We start from the raw sequence: 18,661 nt of genomic DNA, 5'->3' as shown, positions 1-18,661 counted from the left end.
AAAAAGGCCTGTGAACCTGACCACAAAGTAGATTTGAAGCTGATTGGTAACAAAGAGATACAAGGAAGCTCCTAAATGTTTGGACAATATGTCTTCTTTCCTGATCCAGAGGATCCTTCCTTCCTTGGGGATCCATTGTTCAGCATTCCATTCTGTCTCTCCTGTACATCTGAGTGGGATTGTAAATTCAAGGGTTTGAGTATTTGAGAAGTCAGGATAGTAATGGAGGTACAAGCTGTGTTTCTGTGAGAAAAACAGCTGAGAAAACTGTATCCTTGGATGGAAAAAAAATTAATGCAAAAGAAACATCCCGTACTCATGTTGTATAAACAGAATATTATCTGAGGCTGTAAGAAAATGTCTCATGCATGGAAAAAAAATAAGGCAGAGGCATATTATTGAGCTTCTGCAAAGGAATTTATTGTGAGAGATGGTGACATGCTACTGATGGAAACATTGGGCAGCTGTAGTGAAGACAAATGTTAGGGGCAAATGTCAGGGATATCTGTGGAAAGCCAACAGGAGCCTTCCAGTTTGGTTTGGGGTGTCAGTGCAATATTGTGTGTGTGTGTGGGTGCAAAGTGAAAGTAGGAGTGGAATGTTCCCCCTCTTTCACATTTTGAGGGTGGGTTCAGAAAACCTACTGGCACTCTTCCAGCTTCTCTGTGCTACAGACTGCCATGTTTAAATCATTCTTACTCGGAAACTCGTGCTCAATTCATTATTACTAGCAAGGCATATTTCAAACTGATGTCCTGCTTTTGTACTTGTGAAGGCAGGATCTGCTTTTGGACCATGTTCAGAATTTGATTCCTTGAACCCCTTATGATATCTCAATGAGAAACCATCTTTCTATGTAGATAGCTGTAGTATCTCCACTCTAGGGCGTGTGGGTCCCCAGTCCCAGTGCTAGAATCATGAAAACCTTCCATCTGGCCCCCCAAATTCCCTTCTACCAAATACCCACACCATCACTTCCAGTTCCTTTTCTGCATGAGGAGGATAAGGGGATAGAGCAGAACTTGTTTGAAGATGGAGCTGTCAGCTGATGACAATGGGACTGTGGACACTTTCCCCAGTAGCCAAGTCATCATGACTTATAGACAAGAGTGTTGTGAAGTTGTTAAAGACAATGTTCAGCTGCATGCCCATCTTGTACTATAATTCCCTAGCAACACTGAGAGATCATCAAGCAACTCAGTCATTTTTGGTTGTGAAAAAGGCAGAATCTATGTTAGGAAGTATTAGTAAAGGGATTGAAAATAAAGTTGCCAGTATAATAATGCCTTCATATACAAATCATGGTGCAACTGCATTTGGAGCTCCATGTACAGTTCGGGTTGCCTCATCTCAAAAAGGATATCCTAGAGTTAGAAAAGTTGTAGAAATGGGCAACTAAAATGATCAAGGACTTGAATCAACCTTTCTGTAAGGAAAGGCATTTGGATCTTTGTAGTTTAGGGGAAAAGACTAAGAAAAAACATTTTTGTAAAATTATGCAGGGAAGTTAAAATTTCTTCTTTGACTTGAGGAAATGCAATGAAACTGACTGGCAGTAGATTCAGGACAGACGAAAGGAAGCAATTTTTTTCACATATTGCTCAAAAGGATGTAGTTGCAAAGGGATTCCTAGATTCTTTTTCAGTAAAATACATTAAATGGTCTACCTTTGAGATGTATGTGGCCCCCAGCTCCATGGCATGTAACAGAATACAGTTTTAAAAACTGCATTTGTGTCTGTGGAGGGGAAAATAGACATCAGTCATAGCATGATGACACAGGCATTTTTTATGAAGTGGCTCATATGTTTTCGGGGAGATGGGAGTAAATTAATGGATTATGGTATTATATTCATGGATTGACTGACTTCCACACTCCACCCTTCCATCCTGTAGCTGAGCTCCCTTGACTTAATCATCTGGGTTTGCATCCCAAAAACATATAACTTGTTGATCAAGAACCAGAGAAGACTGCAGAACACAGGTTTGTTTTTCACCAGCGGAGACGTGTACTCCGCTCTTCCACAAGAAGACTCAGCAGAATGATACTGCAGGGATTATATTATGTGATCTTTCAATTTTTTAAAAAAAATCTTATTCTCTCATCTCTTGTATTCATTTTCTCAAGGCTCAAATAATGTGTTGGCTTTAGCCTTGGGTGTGTCTGTAATTTTATGTTCAGAGGTTGGGGAAAAGAGGCAATGGGACTGTATTTTGTGTGTCAGGAAGGAAAGCTGTAAAGGTGGGTCCCATCTATCCTGGAGATAATTTCATGCAAAGTATCTTCCACTGACATCCAGGGATTCCTGAAAGGCACTGTGTTGTGTTAACCAGTTAAGTGGCCATTTCCATTCTCCAAGCTAGAATTCCCATACAAATAGAATGGATGTTGTTAGGCCTTTCAGTTGATTCAGATTGGTGGTTGTTTAAGCCAAATTAGTTTCCTTGTGGAGCAGAAATGAAGTGGTGGTAGTAAAGGAAGATGAACTCTTGCATTTGAGAATTTCGTGTAGACATTCTTATTTTTGATAAGAAAATAACCCAGGCATGAAAAACAAAAGCTTTTCGTTTGCTATTTCAGGTTTGTGTGGTATTTCATGGGGGGGGGTATTGGCTTCATCTGTTGGAGTTTCTTTTTGTGTTAGTCCTCAGAAATGGGTGATGTCACAAGCTAAAACAATAGTTATTGCAGGTCAGGGTTCAAAATCATTTTTCTTTAATGTTATTTAAGCTATTTGTATACTGTTTAATTACCAAAGTTTCTAAGTGGTGTACATAAAAATTAAAAAGCATACAATAGATTAGATAAATTCAAATTAATCATAAAAACACAAATCATTCTTCTGTTCCTCTCCTATTGAACGTCAAACTAAAACTTATGTTCAATATGACGTTCATTAGGAGAGGAATGAGAAAGGATAAATGTCACTGATTTTATTTATTTATTTATTCATTCATTGCATTTGTATACTGCCCCATAGCTGAAGCTCTCTGGGCAGTTTACAACAATTAAAAACATTAAAAACAAATATATGAATTTAAAAACACATGCTAAAATGCCAGGGAGAAGAGGAAAGTCTTGACCTGGCGCCGAAAAGATAACAGTGTTGGCGCCAGGCGCACCTCGTCAGAAGGATCATTCCATAATTTGGGGGCCACCACTGAGAAGGCCCTCTCCCTTGTTGCCAGCCTACCAGCTTTCCTCGGAGGAGGCACCTGGAGGAGGGCCCTGGATGTTGAGCATAGTGTACGAGTGGGTTCATGTCGGGAGAGGTGTTCCATCAGGTATTGATGTGCTAACTGCTCTAACAACTACAGAAATCAATTGGGAAAAGGGTACTCTCACTCTTTAAATCCTAAATTTTCAACATATTGAATGTTGAACATTGAATGTTCATGAAATCTTTTTTTTAGCTTTAGTGGTATACTTTCGATGAGCATGAATCAGTTGACTAATCAAAATATGGTGAAGGTGCACATATACTGGGGCCGTATGGACAATCTGATGAGAGATGCTGAGGATAGATGATGTAGTCTCTGTGGCAGCTCATTTCCATACTTTCATGCTTTGGTTCCTTGGAGTTTCTTAGAAGGTTAGGAAAGGTTGGCAGAGGAGACTACCCATCTCAATCTGTTAAGAGAAGAGGTGGTTTTGGAGACTACACAACTGATTCTTCATGACTGAGGAACTGATGCTTGATTTGCTTGTTGTGTAGGGAGCTGCACATTAAATGTAACAACATCCCATTGCCTCTTCTTATTTGGAATTTTGTTACATTAGTTTTGTTCCTTGGACTGCTTCCCCAGATTACAGTATACTCTTGTCATTATATATTTGACTGTCCATAGTTGTTGCTTTTGTAAAAGTTTACTGTGATCTAAAGTAGAAATGGTCAAGTTCTATGTTGAGGGCTGCTTTCTTCTCCACACAATGGTCTAGGTAAACAAAAATGTATTTTGCCAATCAAACTGGTCTCCTCACGCAATGATCTGCCTCCAAAATAAAACCGATGCTTCACAATAAATGCATTGGGCATAGCAGGAAAATTTCATATACAATCCAAAGAGAGGAGATGATTATGATTTATGTCACTTATTAATCACCTTATATGAAACATATAATAAAACAAACAAAAATATTTGTTTTTACATTTTATATCTTTTTTATAAGTGATCTTATAAATCTCAGTTTGTTAATCAAAACTCTACCCCTCCCAGCCACATAAACAAGATCATCATAAAATTAACCAACTAAATAATACCCCCCAGCAATACCGATAAGATATACCTAGGGGGGAAAATTGTTTGTCTGTTGTTGAAAATATGTTGAAGTAGATGCCAGGCAACTCTCTTTGGGGAAAGCATTCCATAAACAGAGGCCACGACTGAAAAAGTCTTCTCTTTCATCACCAAACTTCAAACTTTTGCCTGAGGGCCACTCAGAGAAAGGCCTCCTACAATGACGTTAATGTCCAGGTAGAATCATTGAAGGAGGCATTCCATGAGGTACTGGGGTCCCAATCTGTGTGAGGCTTTATAGGTTAAAACCAGTACTTTAAATTGGACCTGGAAACATATTGGAAGCCTGTGCAGATGGATCAGAATCAGTGTACTATGCTCAGACTGTATGGTTCCTGTTAAAAGTCTGGCTGCTGAGTTCTACGCCAGCTTCAGTTTTTGGACAGCCTTCAAAAGCAGTCTGACATATAACACATAACTTTATAGTTTGATAACTGCTATCACAGCATAGACCATTGAAGCTAGGTTATCCACATCCAGATAGGGACATAGCTGAGTTAGCTGAAGCTGATAGAAGGCATTCCATGCCACAGAGCCGCTTGTACCTTCAGTGGTAGCAATGGATTCAGGAGTATCCCCCAGGCGATGAGCCTGATCCTTCAGAACTGATTGAACAACACTTCTCCAGGCAGTGGAGCCACCTCCTAACAGAGTCCCTGTTTAGTCTGAACTGAGTTTCAGTTTATTGGCTCTCTACCTGTCCATTGCCAAGATACTGGCTCAGCACATCCACCACCACCATCACATTTTATTACAATGAAAAGGAGAAATAAAGCTGTGTGTTACCTGCATATTGATGATAGCACACTCCAGAACTCCAGATAGCTTCATGCAGAAGTTAAATAGCATGCTGTGTGTGTAAGTAAGTAAGTAAGTAAGTGTAACCCCATATTGTGGGCTCCATGAGGTTGAATAGTACCTCTGCAGCACCACCTTTCAGAGCTGACCATCCAGGTAGGAGCAAAATTACTTCAAAGCAGTACCACCCACCCCTAATGCAGACAGTTTCTCCAGAAGGATACCATGGATGATAGCATCAGAAGCCACTGAGTAATCAAGGAGAATCACTAGGGGCACACTTCCTAGTCTTTCCACTGACAGAGGTTATCATATAGGGCAACCAAGGCAGTCCCAATGCCAAAACCCCGATTAAAATGGATCCAGATGCAGCATTAAAGCATGAATCATGTCTCTCACATGCAACTGTTGTTTTTCTTACAAAGAGGAGGGATGTTTGATGAATTTGATCTTTGTAATTTTGATATGGACTGACCCGAACCTCCTGGACTATTTGTGCAGATCACAATTTAGTTATCCACTGCCTTTCACACTTCCTGAATGTTCTGTTGCAGTTCTCTGCTAAAAATAAAATAAAATGTCAAAATGTACATTTTGAGAGAAAATATTTTAAAAAATTATTTAAATGTGAATGCTCATGCAGTTGCAGATTAATATGGAGACTGGGTGGAACAGGCTTGTGACTGAACACATGCGAAAGTGACATGAACCAGAAATACACTGATTTTTCCATCCCTACCTATGAGTGGGCAAACCTTTCACCTCACTTAGATTAAGATGTGGGGCCAGATAAAATTGTCCAGTAGGCCAAATATTGCCTATCATCCAGCAGCTAACCATTTCTTTTCTGAAGCTCCATAGGGCTTTAAAAGCTCTTGTGCAAACAGAGGGTGCTTTTCAGTGCTGTGGCATGCATCCTATGTGTAATGGGATTGTATCCCCAACATTCAAGTGAACAGGGAAGCCCCTGTTTTTATAGAAATACTTTTGCGGACTTAAACCTTTGCCTGTGCCCCAGAGACACTGGATTGCATTAGAGCAGTGGGTCGCAATCCCAAGGAGATTAGGCAGAGTTTTGGAGAGCTCACCATTTATAAATGTAATGGTGCTCAGCAAAGCCAGCATTTTTTTTAATTAAATGAAAAATTCTCCCTGAACATTTATTTTTGAGGGAGTTGACAGCTCTTGCAGTTGTAGGTCATAACATTCACACATCCCAAAGATAACTTTTGTGTGCTTTTTTGTTCCAAGACAGTATTTTTGCCATGCTTTGCAACTGAGCCAGTCAACACCCTGAATCTGTAAACAGGCAGAACTGACAGGGCAGACAGAAAATTGCCTGCTGAGAAATGGAGAATCCAGGCATCTAGAATTTTGAAGAGAAATGGCATTTGTTAAACTCAGAGCAATTAATCAGATTGCTTTTTTGTTTTGCTGTGTCACTAACCCCCCCCCTTTTTCTCCCAGTGGAGGCTTTTCAGCATTTCCCAGAGTTTCCAGCTAGGGAGGAAACATACTGTGCAGAACTCTCCTTCTTCCTCTCTGGGAAAGGAAGCAAAGCCTGAGGATATGCATTAGGTTGAAGGACCAACCACTGAGCAACATCTGGGGCAGTTTTCCATCAACTCCTTTTTCGTCTCTCTTAAAATCAGGTCTACAAAAAACCAAAAACCACTGTAACCTCCTCCCCCTTCCCTAATGGTTTGAGGATCTGGCTTATTCTGTTTCTCAGGAATCCTACAGATACTGTCTATGTTCCGCCACTTGCAGCACACCACAAATTCATTGTACTTTTATGGGCACCTGCTATGCTTTAAATTGTTAATATTGTTTCTTGACTTTTATTGCCTAGGAGCCTAAGCACCAATTCTTCCATAGTGTATGAATCATTTAGTGCAAATGGTGAGATTCTTACCCAGGTTCCCAAATAGCAGTATTTTTTCTGAGGGAGGGAATTTTCATCAGGATTGTGGCACAGGGAACAGGATTAAAAACTCCTTGTGTGCCACATTCTGAATCACATACCCACTACTGCTGTTATTTAAATACTAGGGGCTGCCACCCCTGCTTGCTTCACTTGCCAACCTCGGCTGCTGTCACAAGAGCTCCCTGCCCCCTCCACAGGTCACCAGAGCTTCCTCCTGCCCCCCCATGGGTTACCAGAGCATCACCCCACCCCAAGGGTTGCCAGACCTTCTCCTGCCATCAATGGGCCACCAGAGCTTCCCCCTGCCCCCCAATGGGTCACCAGAACTTCCCCCGCCCCCCACAGGTCACTAGAGCTCCCCCTGCTCCCCCTGGGTGGTTTACTAAAATGTAATATAGGAAGTAATGAAAAACCCATAGAGATATGTGACATTCATTCTTGTGATTTACTTTTTGTCGAGTTTGGCCCTCATTCCTTAGCATCCCCTATTTCTAATTTACTAATAGGCAAAAAACCTTGCAGTTTAAGAATGTACCTATAGCCCACAGATATTTCTATCAAACTTTAAAAAGCAAGGAAATTGGGCAGCTATAGTGAATGCACCACGGGAGCAGGAGACCTGACCTCCTCTCTGAGATATTGTACTGCCCTACAAAGTTGTCAAAATGCAAACACAGTTTGGGTTGGTCTTTCACAGTCCAATCCACTTGCTGTGTAGCTTGGAAGAATTTGGTAACATGTGCCTCTGAGCATATGGTGAGTGGTGGCAACATCTGCCATCTCCAAAGATGGAGAATTGTATTTTTGTATGTTTGTTGGTGTTCTTCTTACTTTGCTTCATTCCTGTGTTACTATTTCTACAGAGAATCTAAACTAGAAAAGTTTATTTCCCTCATTATTCATCCTAGAAACCTGTGTCAAATTTATTTTATTAATTTCAAAGCCTTTTTATTGGTCAATGTCATATGATGGTGAAGACAGCCTTTTGTGTTTCAAATTGGAAGTTATGTTCTATTTCTCTTTTGGGTGCATTAACAGTTGAATCTGAAACTGCCGTTTGATGTAACATTGGACTGACTACAATATGTTGCTACTTCAGCAATGACTCTAGCTGTTGGAAAAAACAAACTTAGCTTGCCCAAGATGCATGTTTTCTTTAAACCACTTCACTTAAGGAAAGGTTGGCATCATCAATTAAAAACATAGAGCACACCTAGAATTTTGCTAGAACATATTTCATCTCCCACTGTTTTATCTTGTGCAAACTGAGATACTCCTGAGGTCCACTGGAGACTATTTTGCAGAATAGTCAGTGAAATTATGCCACAATTATTTTTGGACTTTTTTTTAGTGTAAATTTTGCAAAGTGTTGCTGTACTTCACATATTCACAGAAATAGAAACAAAAGAAAATGATTTCCTATAGGAAACTATACTAAAATTGCAAAGTAAATCAGACATATTTAAAGTGACTATCTGAACTATGTCAACTGTCTTAATAATGTTGCTTCCTCCCTGCTAAAGCAAGATCAGCACGGCACATGTCTTCTTTCTATTATTTGGGCTGATTGCAGGTGTTGCAGTTGTAGGATGCTGCCAGGTACCATCTTGTCCCCCATACTGTTTAACATCTATATGAAGCCCTTGAGAGCGGTCATCAGGAGATTTGGGGCGAGATGTCAGCAATACGCTGATGATACCCAGCTTTATTTCTCTGTAACATCTGAAAAGACAGAGGTGCTGTGAGTTGGTGGTTCCTGAGTTCGGATAATTGGTCAGTTGCCTGCTTTGGATAAGGTCGTACTCCCTCTGAAAGACCATGTCCATAGTCTTGGCATACTTCTGGATCCATCTTTGTTGCTAGAGGCCCAGGTGACCTCAGTGGCCAGGTATGCCTTTTACCAGCTTCAGCTGGTAAGACAGCTGCAGCCATTTCTGGACTGGGATAGCCTGACCACTGTTGTCCATGCACTGGTAACCTCCTGGTTGGATTACTGTAATGTGCTTTATGTGGGATTGCCCTGAGGTTGGTTTGGAAGCTGCAGCTGGTGCAAAATACAGCAGCGAGACTGCTCACTGGGGCAGGTTATTGCCAAGACGTCACACTGCTGTTGAAAGAATTGCACTGGCTATCTCTTAGCTACCAGGCTAAGTTCAAGATTCTGGTTTTGGTGTACAAAGCCCTATATAGCTTGGGACCAGGATACCTGAAAGACCGTCTTACACCTTATATACCCAGTTGATCACTGTGCTTTGTAGGTGAGGGCCTCCTACAGATACCATCTTATCAGGAGGTCTGTTCCGCACAACATAGGAAATGTTAGTGTAGTGGCACTTAACTCTTTGGATTTCCCTCCCCTTAAATGTTAGACAGGCACCATCTGTGTTATCTTTTCAGCGCCTATTGAAGACCTTCCTCTTTCAACAAGCCTTTTAAGCAGAGACCTTATCGCAGTCTGCATCTGTGTTGGAATTGCTTTTTAAAGTTTTTAAACCTTTTAAAAAAATATATATATATATTAAAGCTTTTTTTAAAAAAAGGTGTTTTGTGTAATATATTTTAAAGTCTGTTTTTACGATGTCTTAGAGTGCTTTTAGCGCTTTTGTTTGTGCCCTGAGCTCCTACTGGGAGGAAGGGCGGGATATAAATCAAATGAAATAAATATCGGCATTGCTTTTTAATGTTTTAAAAGTTTTTTTTAAAAAAAATATGTTTTTAATGCTTTTTAAAAAAAATATGTTTTGTTTTAATATATTTTAAAGTCTTTTATGATGTGTTAGAGTGTTTTTAGTGCTTTTGTTTGCCGCCCTGGGCTTCTACTGGGAGGAAGGGTGGGATATAAATCAAATAAATAAATAAATAAATTGAGACCTGAGATCAGGGATGTAGTCGTCCAGGGTCTTAGAGGGCCTTAGACCCCTTACTTTCCAGCAGGGTCCCTATGTCTCCAGCATCCTGTGGGCCAATAAGCATGAAAGGGTCTCAGTGTTAGCCACTGAGAAGGGTCTTTTAACTTGTTTCCTCGTCGTTTGTATTGAGCCAATGAGAGTGAAAGGAGTACCTTTTAGTTCCTACTTCAGAAAGCCAACACAAATTGTGAAGTTTGGGAATACTGTAATTGCAGAAGAAGAGTCAGTGAATCCTAAGCACAGCATCCCATGTATGTCATCAAGCAATTTGGTAGCATCAGGAGATAAATGTGTAGACAATGAATTCAGTAATTCAAGCAATATCTCTGGCAATGAGAAAGGGCAGTCAAATGGTGACAGTGATAGGGAAGCAGAAAACAGCATTCAAGCTTGTCCAGATTATTCTATAAATTTAGAAGGTTGCATAATCTTGGAAGGGGGTGTGGTTGTGGGGGGTGGCTGTGGGGCCGTGGCTGTGACTATTATGAAGGGACTCTGAGCTTCTGAATTTGCTGCTACACTACTGCCTGATATTGAAACTGTAGTAAAGCTGTTGATTAAAGGCAAATGGAAGTGTGGTTAAGATAAGGAAGTTCACATTAGTATCAAGAGACACCGAATAGAAAGAGTGCAACTAGGCTTGATGTGAGTAAAGATTGATGGGCTACCAAAGAATTGTTACAGTGATCCAGACTTTCAGAGCAGAAGGACTGTGGGAAAGAATGTTATTAACTTCAAAGAATGAACATGTTATGAACTTCAGAAGCCATTCATGACTTTCAGCATATACATTGTGCAGAGGAACTGCCTTGTATTAACACTATTCTACTCTGGTCCCCGTCCCCATTGGTTTAAGCTTCTAATCTGCCATGGTCACATGACATTTCCAGGAGGAACATTTAAAGAATCTGGTAGAAGAAATACCAAAAGGAAGAGTTGCATTTGCATCAGAAATGGGCCTAACAATCCATTGTGACACAAGGCACTGGGATGTCTGCCAACTGTGTTCGAACTAGAGGAGCTTCCTGAAGCAGAGGAGAGAACTATGGGCAATGGTCATATAAAACATCTCCCACTCATCCACCCACCCACCCACTACTTTCCCTAATTCATCATGAAGACTGAAGTAATCTGCCTGTATATGCAGCTTCGCTTACCTGCGCGAAGCTCTAAGCCCGCTCAGCCCCCTCCAACTTCTTCTTGGCTCGCGACGCCCGTCCCACCCTCCCTCTTTTACAGTGTGACCATGGTCGCTTCGGGGCTGAGTAGGAATTTTTATCCTGCCCACCCTTGTTGGCGGGCAGGTTTTTTGCCTGCTCCACACTTTGGGGGATGGAGGGAACTGGGTTAGAGGGTGTCGTGATTAATAGGCTGTGTTTTGGCTAATTTGGTTCAAATCAAATTATTAACGTGGACATATTTTGGACACGGATTCGGTAAAGTGCGGGAGGGGAAATAGGTAATGACAGCTAGGTGGCCCCCTTAGGCACCTTTCAAGGTGATTGGTGGTTCCGGAGGCCTGTCTCTCAGGGTTATACGGCCCGAGGGCAGGATATGGACTGCTTTTGGGGCCAACTTACCTCATCCACCTGAGGGTTCTACGGCCCCGGGGGGTGGTGACGTGGGAAGGCCTCCCTACTCACCTACAAGGTGTGGCCGGGGCAAGGGGTAAGCAAAAGGGGGCTTGCCATTTGCCCCAGCAGGGGCTGGTCGCCCGAGAGCTGTAGGGCAAGCTGCTTGCCTATAGTTAGTTCCCGCACTTAGGTTTCACCTCTGCAGGTTGCTTTAAACGTTCTTGTTTATAATTTAATAAAGTGGCCCTTGATTCAACCATAGCTGCTGTTGTCTGCGTATTATTTCACCCATCGACCGCAAAGCTCAGCTGGTCATTGCTCAAGGCTGTTCTGCTTCTTTCACTGAGCTCTGGCTGAAGCAGAAGGAAGGGCTCATATCTAGAAACACTATTTTTTAAATTTCTCTTTACATGAATGTTTTCTCTTGGTGGTCTGCTGGTTAACCCACTTTCTTGTCTCTAAAACTGAAGCTTTGACTACTGAATATTCATAAAATGCCACTAGCATGCTGAGCACTTGTACAGAACCCAGAAATGTCACAATTTCTGCTCAGAAGGCTTGCAATCTACACAGAGAGGCAAGGCTTTTCAAATAGGAGAATAAACTGGTGAGAGTCAGATGGCAGCAGGGAGAGGGAAATTAGATTAGGAAAGTCTTTTAGTTGAAGGAGGAGATTAAAGTAGCTGAGATGACTCAAGAGAGGAGAATGCTCTCTTTAGCTGAGGGAACAGGTTGGATGTGGGAGAAGAGAACGAAGGGCAAGGGGGTAGAAAATTGTGTTCTTGCATACGCTTGTACCTCAATACTTTTGCTACAAGAAGGCCCTTATAGTTGTGGTGTGAGTGACCTGATCTACGCTGGGTACTTCTTCTTGTACCATCTGCACAGAGCACCTTGAGGTTCAGTTCATACACTGCTTTTATGAATATGGGATGAAATCAACCAGTGATGACCTTTGTATGCAGTAAACCACCTGGTTTACTCCATACAAGTGCACATGACAAGTGCATCTGCGTTTGTCTTCTGTGTTAGGCAGTGAATAACAAATTGATTGCTTCCAGAATGTCTCAGAACAGCTCTTCGTATTCCATAGGCTGAGCTTAGATGGTGGTTCCTTTCATTACTGGGCATCCCCAATTCTAGCAAACCAAAGTATGAAAAGTAGTAGCGCAGAAGGAGATACAGGGGTGCATGAGATTTTCTCCTGCTGCAAGTCCTAGTTTGAGCTGTGCCTCTTATGCAGGCCTGATTAATTTCCTGATCTTCCTTTTTGGATCAGAGTCTGAGTCAGAGATCCATCCATACGTTTACACTAAAAAAACTCTATTTGAAAGTGCCCGTATTAAAAAAGAAAAAAGGAAGGAATTCAGAGGAATGCATGAAACAAATAAGATTAAAATACTTAAGATGCACACTTAATATCCATTGCATTCAGTACTATGGGCATCTTGTCCAAGCAACCTTGTCCAAAAAATAATTTAAAGAAATTATTGATTGTAACAACACAGTTGGGTAACTTCACGCATTATAAATCAGCCACATGCCCACCTGAACAGCTGATGGAAGAATGGAATGGAACATACAGTGATTTCCACCATTAAGTGTGTGTGTATGTCCTCATGTCCTGTTTGTGGGATGCTCATAGGCATCTGATTGGTCATTGTGGGAAACAAAACTGCTGGACTAAACAAGCCTTTGGTTTAATCCATGGACTCTCCAACACTGGAGGCATTCAAGAGGCAGCTGGACAGCCATCTGTCGGGAATGCTTTGATTTGGATTCCTGCATTGAGCAGGGGGTTGGACTCGATGGCCTTGTAGGCCCCTTCCAACTCTACTATACTATGATTCTATGTTTGTATGTGAGAGGGAGATGTCTCAGTGGGACACACCTTCTCAGGGACAATGTACCCCGAAGCCAATGTGTTAACTTTTCACACGGGTGCGTTCTTTTCAAGTGTTGGACCATAAGGCAGGCTTTCAAGGACCTTGTTTTTGAAGTCTCTCTTTACACTGTTGCCAGTGCCCATTTGAAAACACAGATGTCAGATTTCACTAATGCTGTGTACAGGGTTAGGAATCACATGCCTGTGGCGCCACATGAGCATTTCTCAACAAACAAGCAGCAGTTACCATGCCTTGGTCCAGCTGTGTGTTCACTCCCAAAGCATTCCCAGCTGAACAACTTCAAATAGTCAGGTGATCGCATCATTCAGTGACCGCTCCCCCTCCTCTCAAGGAAAATTATTTCCCGTGCATTTCTTTTCTTCCCCTCCCAACACTAAAAGGGGAAAAAGCTATATAAGGGAAGGAATCAGCGGTCAAGAACAAATGGAGCTGAGCTGAGATTGGCTTTCCAGGAATGGCACAGAGCAAAGGAGCATAAGAGTTACGGGCAGCTTGATGGATGAGAATGGGCAGCACTTCCAAGCCAGATGAGTAATAGCATGATCCTTCAGCACTGTGGTGCTCTGCCTCTGCACGACACTTTGGCAGAGGGATGTGCTGGTAGCCACATGCAGCCTGCTTTCTATCAGCCCTGCACTAGCTCTTACTGGGAGACAGCATGCTTCCAGGGCTTTATAAGGTACTAGGAGAATATGAGGTAGTTACTGCTGTTGTGCTCTTTGAGTCAGAGTGACTGTTCATGTGTGGGTATAGTTGCAGCTTTTGAAAACTCAGTGTTCTCAGTGTTTGCATTTGCTGCACAAACTTGAAAGAGGGCCAGGAAGTGGAATTCAGGTGTGGAATGGGTGAAAGTTGGGACAAATGAAATAAGCATTAAGATGCAGTCATATGGGGCCCTCCCACCCTCCCGTGTTACAGTAGGGCCCCGCTTATATGGCGGGTTCCGTTCCGGACCGCCGCCGTAAAGCGGAACCCCATTGACTTTAATGGGCCGCGTCACGCAAAAATGATGCGAAAATGGCGCAAAACGTCGCAAAAGGGGAAAAAAACCCTTTAAAATTGAAAATGAAAGGCACCGCATCAGCAGAACGCCGTAATGTGGGGCCCTACTGTATATAAGCTGCACTCAGACTTTTCCTTTTCTATCTGCATGGCAGCAGGGTCTGCACAACCAACCTACAATATTTGCACAGAAGTCTCCTAGACCACATGGTACCTTCTTATTCAGGTGGCTTTCCCTGTACATCATCTTTGGTGTTAAGGTACAAGGAGGAGTATCCACAGGAGCATCCTTAGACTAGAAGTCAATCTGAATCAGGAGTAAGAAAGTAAGGTTGCAGTTTTAAACATACTTGCTGGGGAGTAAGTCCCATTGAACTTAGTGGAACCTACTTCTCAGTAAACATGCATAGGATTGGGCTGCACACTGGTTAACTATTTTGTGTTTACAGCTGATTACCTTATCATGAGGTAGTCATAGGTATGGAAGTTGTAGGTGGGTAGTAATTACACTCAGCTACAACAGCTGGTACGATTAGTACTGATTGCCCATGTATATTCACTAATAGGCAAAAAACTTTGCGGTTTAAGAACGTACCTATAGCCCACAGATATTCTATCAAACTTTAAAAAGCAGGGAAATTGGGCAGCTATAGTGAATGCACCATGGGAGCAGGAGACCTGAACTCTCTGAGATATTGGACTGCCCTACAAATTTGTCAAAATGTAAACACAATTTGGGTTGGTCTTTCACAGTCCAATCCACTTGCTGTGTAGCTTGGAAGAATTTGGTAACATGTGCCTCTGAGCTTATGGTGAGTGGTGGCAACACCTGCCATCTCCAAAGATGGAGAATTATATTTTTGTATGTTTGCTGGTGTTCCTCTTACTTTGCTTCTTTCCTGTGTTATTAATGTTTCTACAGAGAATCTACCCTAGAAAATTTTATTTCCCTCATTATTCATCCCAGAAATCTGTGTCAAATTTATTTTTATTAATTTCAAATCCTTTTTATTGGTCAGTGTCATATGATGGTGAAGACAGCCTTTTGTGTTTCAAATTGGAGGTTATGTTCTGTTTCTCTTTTGGGTGCATTAACAGTGGAATCTGGACCTGCAGTTTGATGAAAAATCAGACCGATTCCAATATGTTGCTACTTCAGCAATGACTCTAGCTGTTGTAAAAAAGAGGATGCATGTTTTCAGCCTGCTATGTTTAAACCATTTCATTTAAGGCAAGGTGGGCACAGTCAATTAAAAACATAGAGCACACCTAGCATTTCGCTAGAATATATTTCACCTCCCACTGTTTTATCTTGTGCAAATTGAGACACTCCTGAGGTCCACTGGAGACTATTCTGCAGACATCAGTGCCATTATTCCATAATTATGTTTGGAGTTTTTTTAGTATAAATTTTGCAAAAGTTGCTGTACTTCATATTCACAGAAATAGAAACAAAAGAAAATCATTTCCTATAGGAAACTTGACTAAAATTGCGAAGGAAATCAGACATATTCAAAGTGATCATCTGAACTATATGAACTGTCTTAATAATGTTGCTTCTTCCCTGCTAAAACAAGATCAGCACAGCACATGTCTTGTTTCTATTATTTGGGCTGATTGCAGGTGTTGCCACCACTCATCATATGCTCAGAGGCACATGTTACCAAATTCTTCCAAGCTACACAGGAAGTGGATTGGACTGTGAAAGACCAACCCAAATGGTGTTTGCATTTTGTCAAATTTGTAGGGCAGTCCAATATCTCAGAGAGGAGTTCAGGTCTCCTGCTCCCCTGGTGCATTCACTATAGCTGCCCAATCTCCCTGCTTTTTAAAGTTTGATAGAATATCTGTGGGCTATAGGTACGTTCTTAAACCGCAAGGTTTTTTGCCTATTAGTGAATTTCCCTGCTTTTTAATCCGGGAGGTAAGAAATGGGATCCTGTGCAAGTTTACTGAGAATGGATTGATCATTTGCATGCTTATTGAGTTCAATGGGATTTACTCCCCTGCAATCATGCTTAGGATAGGTGAAACTGACCACAGAGGATGGGGAGGGGAGGAGGAGGAGGAGGGAGGGGAGGAAATGCAGAGGGGAGGACTGGGATGGGAGCAGGCAGGATGGGGAGGGGAGGAGAAGGACAGGTTTGATCATTTGCATGTTTATTAAAGTCAGTGCGATTTACTCCCGTGCAATCATGCTTAGGATAGGTAAAACTGACCGGGGGAGGGAGGGAGGTAGGGAGGGCAGGAGTGGGCAGGGGAAGAGGAAGGAAGAGGAGAGGAGAGGAGAGGGAAAAAGCAGGTCTGATCATTTGCATGCTTATTTTCAATGGGATTAACTCCTATGCAGTCTTGGTTAGGATAGGAAATACTGACCATGGGGGAGGAGGAGTGGGAGTGGGAAGGAGCGTATTGGAGGGGGGCAAAGGAAGGGGGAGGGGAGGGCAGTTTTGATCATTTGCATGCTTATAGACTTCAATGGTATTTACTTCCGTGCAATCATGTTTAAGATAGGTAAAACTGACCATGGGGAGGGGAAGGGAATGAGGGGGAAGGGGAAGGAGGGAATTGGAAGGGGATGGGGAGGGGCAAAGGGAAGGGGCAAGAGGAGGGGATAGGAGGGAGGAGAAGGGAGGGTGGGTTTTATCATTTGCATATTTTTTGAGTTCAATGGGATTTATTTCTATGCAATCATGTTTGAAAATGGAAATGGACTGCCTTCAAGTCAATCCCCACCTATGGCGACCCTTTGCATAGGGTTTTCATGGTAAACGGTATTCAGAGGTGATTTCACCATTGCCTTCCTCTGAGGCTGAGAGGCAGTGACTGGCCCAAGGTCACCCAGTCAGCTTCATGGCTGTGTGGGGATTCGAACCCTGGTCTCCCAAGTCGTAGTCCAACACTGACCCAGGGAAGGGGCAGGGAGTGGGAGGGGAGGAGATTGGGTGGGTGGGCACTGGGCAGAAGGGAAGCCCCTTTCCTTTCGAAAAGGAAAACGTAAACAGAATCATTCTTTTTCAGGCTTTCCCCCTCCTTTTTATTCTACCGCAGGCACATGTAGCCTCCTACCAAATTTAAACCAAAGCTTTCCCTGGCCACATCCACACCAGGCCTTTATTTCACTTTGGACAGTCATGGCTTCTCTCAAAGAATCCTGGGAAGTGTAGTTAGTGAAGGGTGCTGAGAGTTGCTAGGAGATGCCCTGTTCCCCTCACAGACCTTCAATCAGAGTGGCTGACTGTTAAACCATTCTCTCAGGGGAATAGGAGTCTCTTAGCACCCTTCACAAACTACACTTCCCAGGATTCTTTGAGGAAAGCCATGACTGTCTCACATGAAGTCTGGTGTGGGTGTGGCCCCCTGATTAGCTAAGCTCAGCAGCTGTGAGGCTTTTAGAACTCTGACAGTTGGTTCTTACTAAGCATGCTCCGCGTTATCATTGGGTTCCAGCCAAAATTTATTAAATTAATTAAAAATCAGCCAGGCATTTTTTCAACTTTTCAACTGCAGAAGATGAAGGGCAGAGTATGCGGCAAAGTCAGTATTAGGAGTACAGGTACTCTGTGAATATGGCTGATTTTTAATGAATTTCAACAGATTATGAGAACTCTCAGAGAAATAAGTCCAAAAGGGTTCTAAGGTTTTTTCCTCTCTTTTTACACTTTGAACTGTCTATTCTCTGTGACTGTTTTGTGTATCGCCATGAAAATTGACAGGGTTGTTAAGCAAGTGTTTGAGTTCAGGACTATATGTTTTGTAAAGGTTTGTTTTGAAATGAGCTTATGGGAAGCCTTAGAATGGCATGGGGGGTATTTTCAATTTAACATTGCGGAATGTGAAAAATCCCCGCTGGCTATAGTATACAGCCACTCTCGTGGCTGTATAATACCCTGGCTGGTACAGTTAGATCAGCCAGTATTCCTTTCCTGTGGTGCAAGGAGTTAATCAGATAATGTGGAGTTCTTCATCTTGGTGTGGTGGGCACAGTCATGGGTAAGGCAGACAGAAATATTTAGCCACCAATTTTTATGCATTTGTGGAGACCCCCAGAGTTATAGTTAGAGAAAAGAAAAAGACTGTGAGGTCAGCTTGCTGGAGATTTTGTGCAGTTCCGCTAAACCAATACATACTTGAGTGCTCAAATGGACATGATTTTCTATCATACTTTTTTCAGAACTCAGAGGGAAAACTCTCAGTTGACCTACACAAAGGGTGTACTTCAGGACAGGGGCTTCATGTCACCAGT

At 42.3% G+C, this 18,661-nt stretch overlaps 1 protein-coding gene across 17 annotated transcripts in view; it reads left to right on the top strand.

Annotated features, from left to right (window-relative positions):
- The window catches only part of TNS1 (tensin 1), a 471,254-nt gene that overhangs the window by 261,812 nt on the left and 190,781 nt on the right, over window positions 1-18,661 (top strand). The window contains exon 1 of one of the 17 annotated variants that reach the window (XM_061609251.1): window positions 13,829-14,092. The exons of the other annotated variants lie outside the window; for them this stretch is intronic. Within the exon in view, the coding sequence (XP_061465235.1) occupies window positions 14,072-14,092 (21 nt within the window). The 5' untranslated portion in view covers window positions 13,829-14,071. Of the gene's footprint in view, window positions 1-13,828; window positions 14,093-18,661 lie in introns of those variants that run through there. 17 annotated transcript variants of the gene reach the window in all.

The sequence above is a fragment of the Rhineura floridana genome, chromosome 2 (assembly GCF_030035675.1).
Source record: "Rhineura floridana isolate rRhiFlo1 chromosome 2, rRhiFlo1.hap2, whole genome shotgun sequence".
Classification (NCBI taxonomy): Eukaryota; Metazoa; Chordata; class Lepidosauria; order Squamata; family Rhineuridae; genus Rhineura; species Rhineura floridana.
This window is presented reverse-complemented; position numbering and strand designations above follow the sequence as displayed.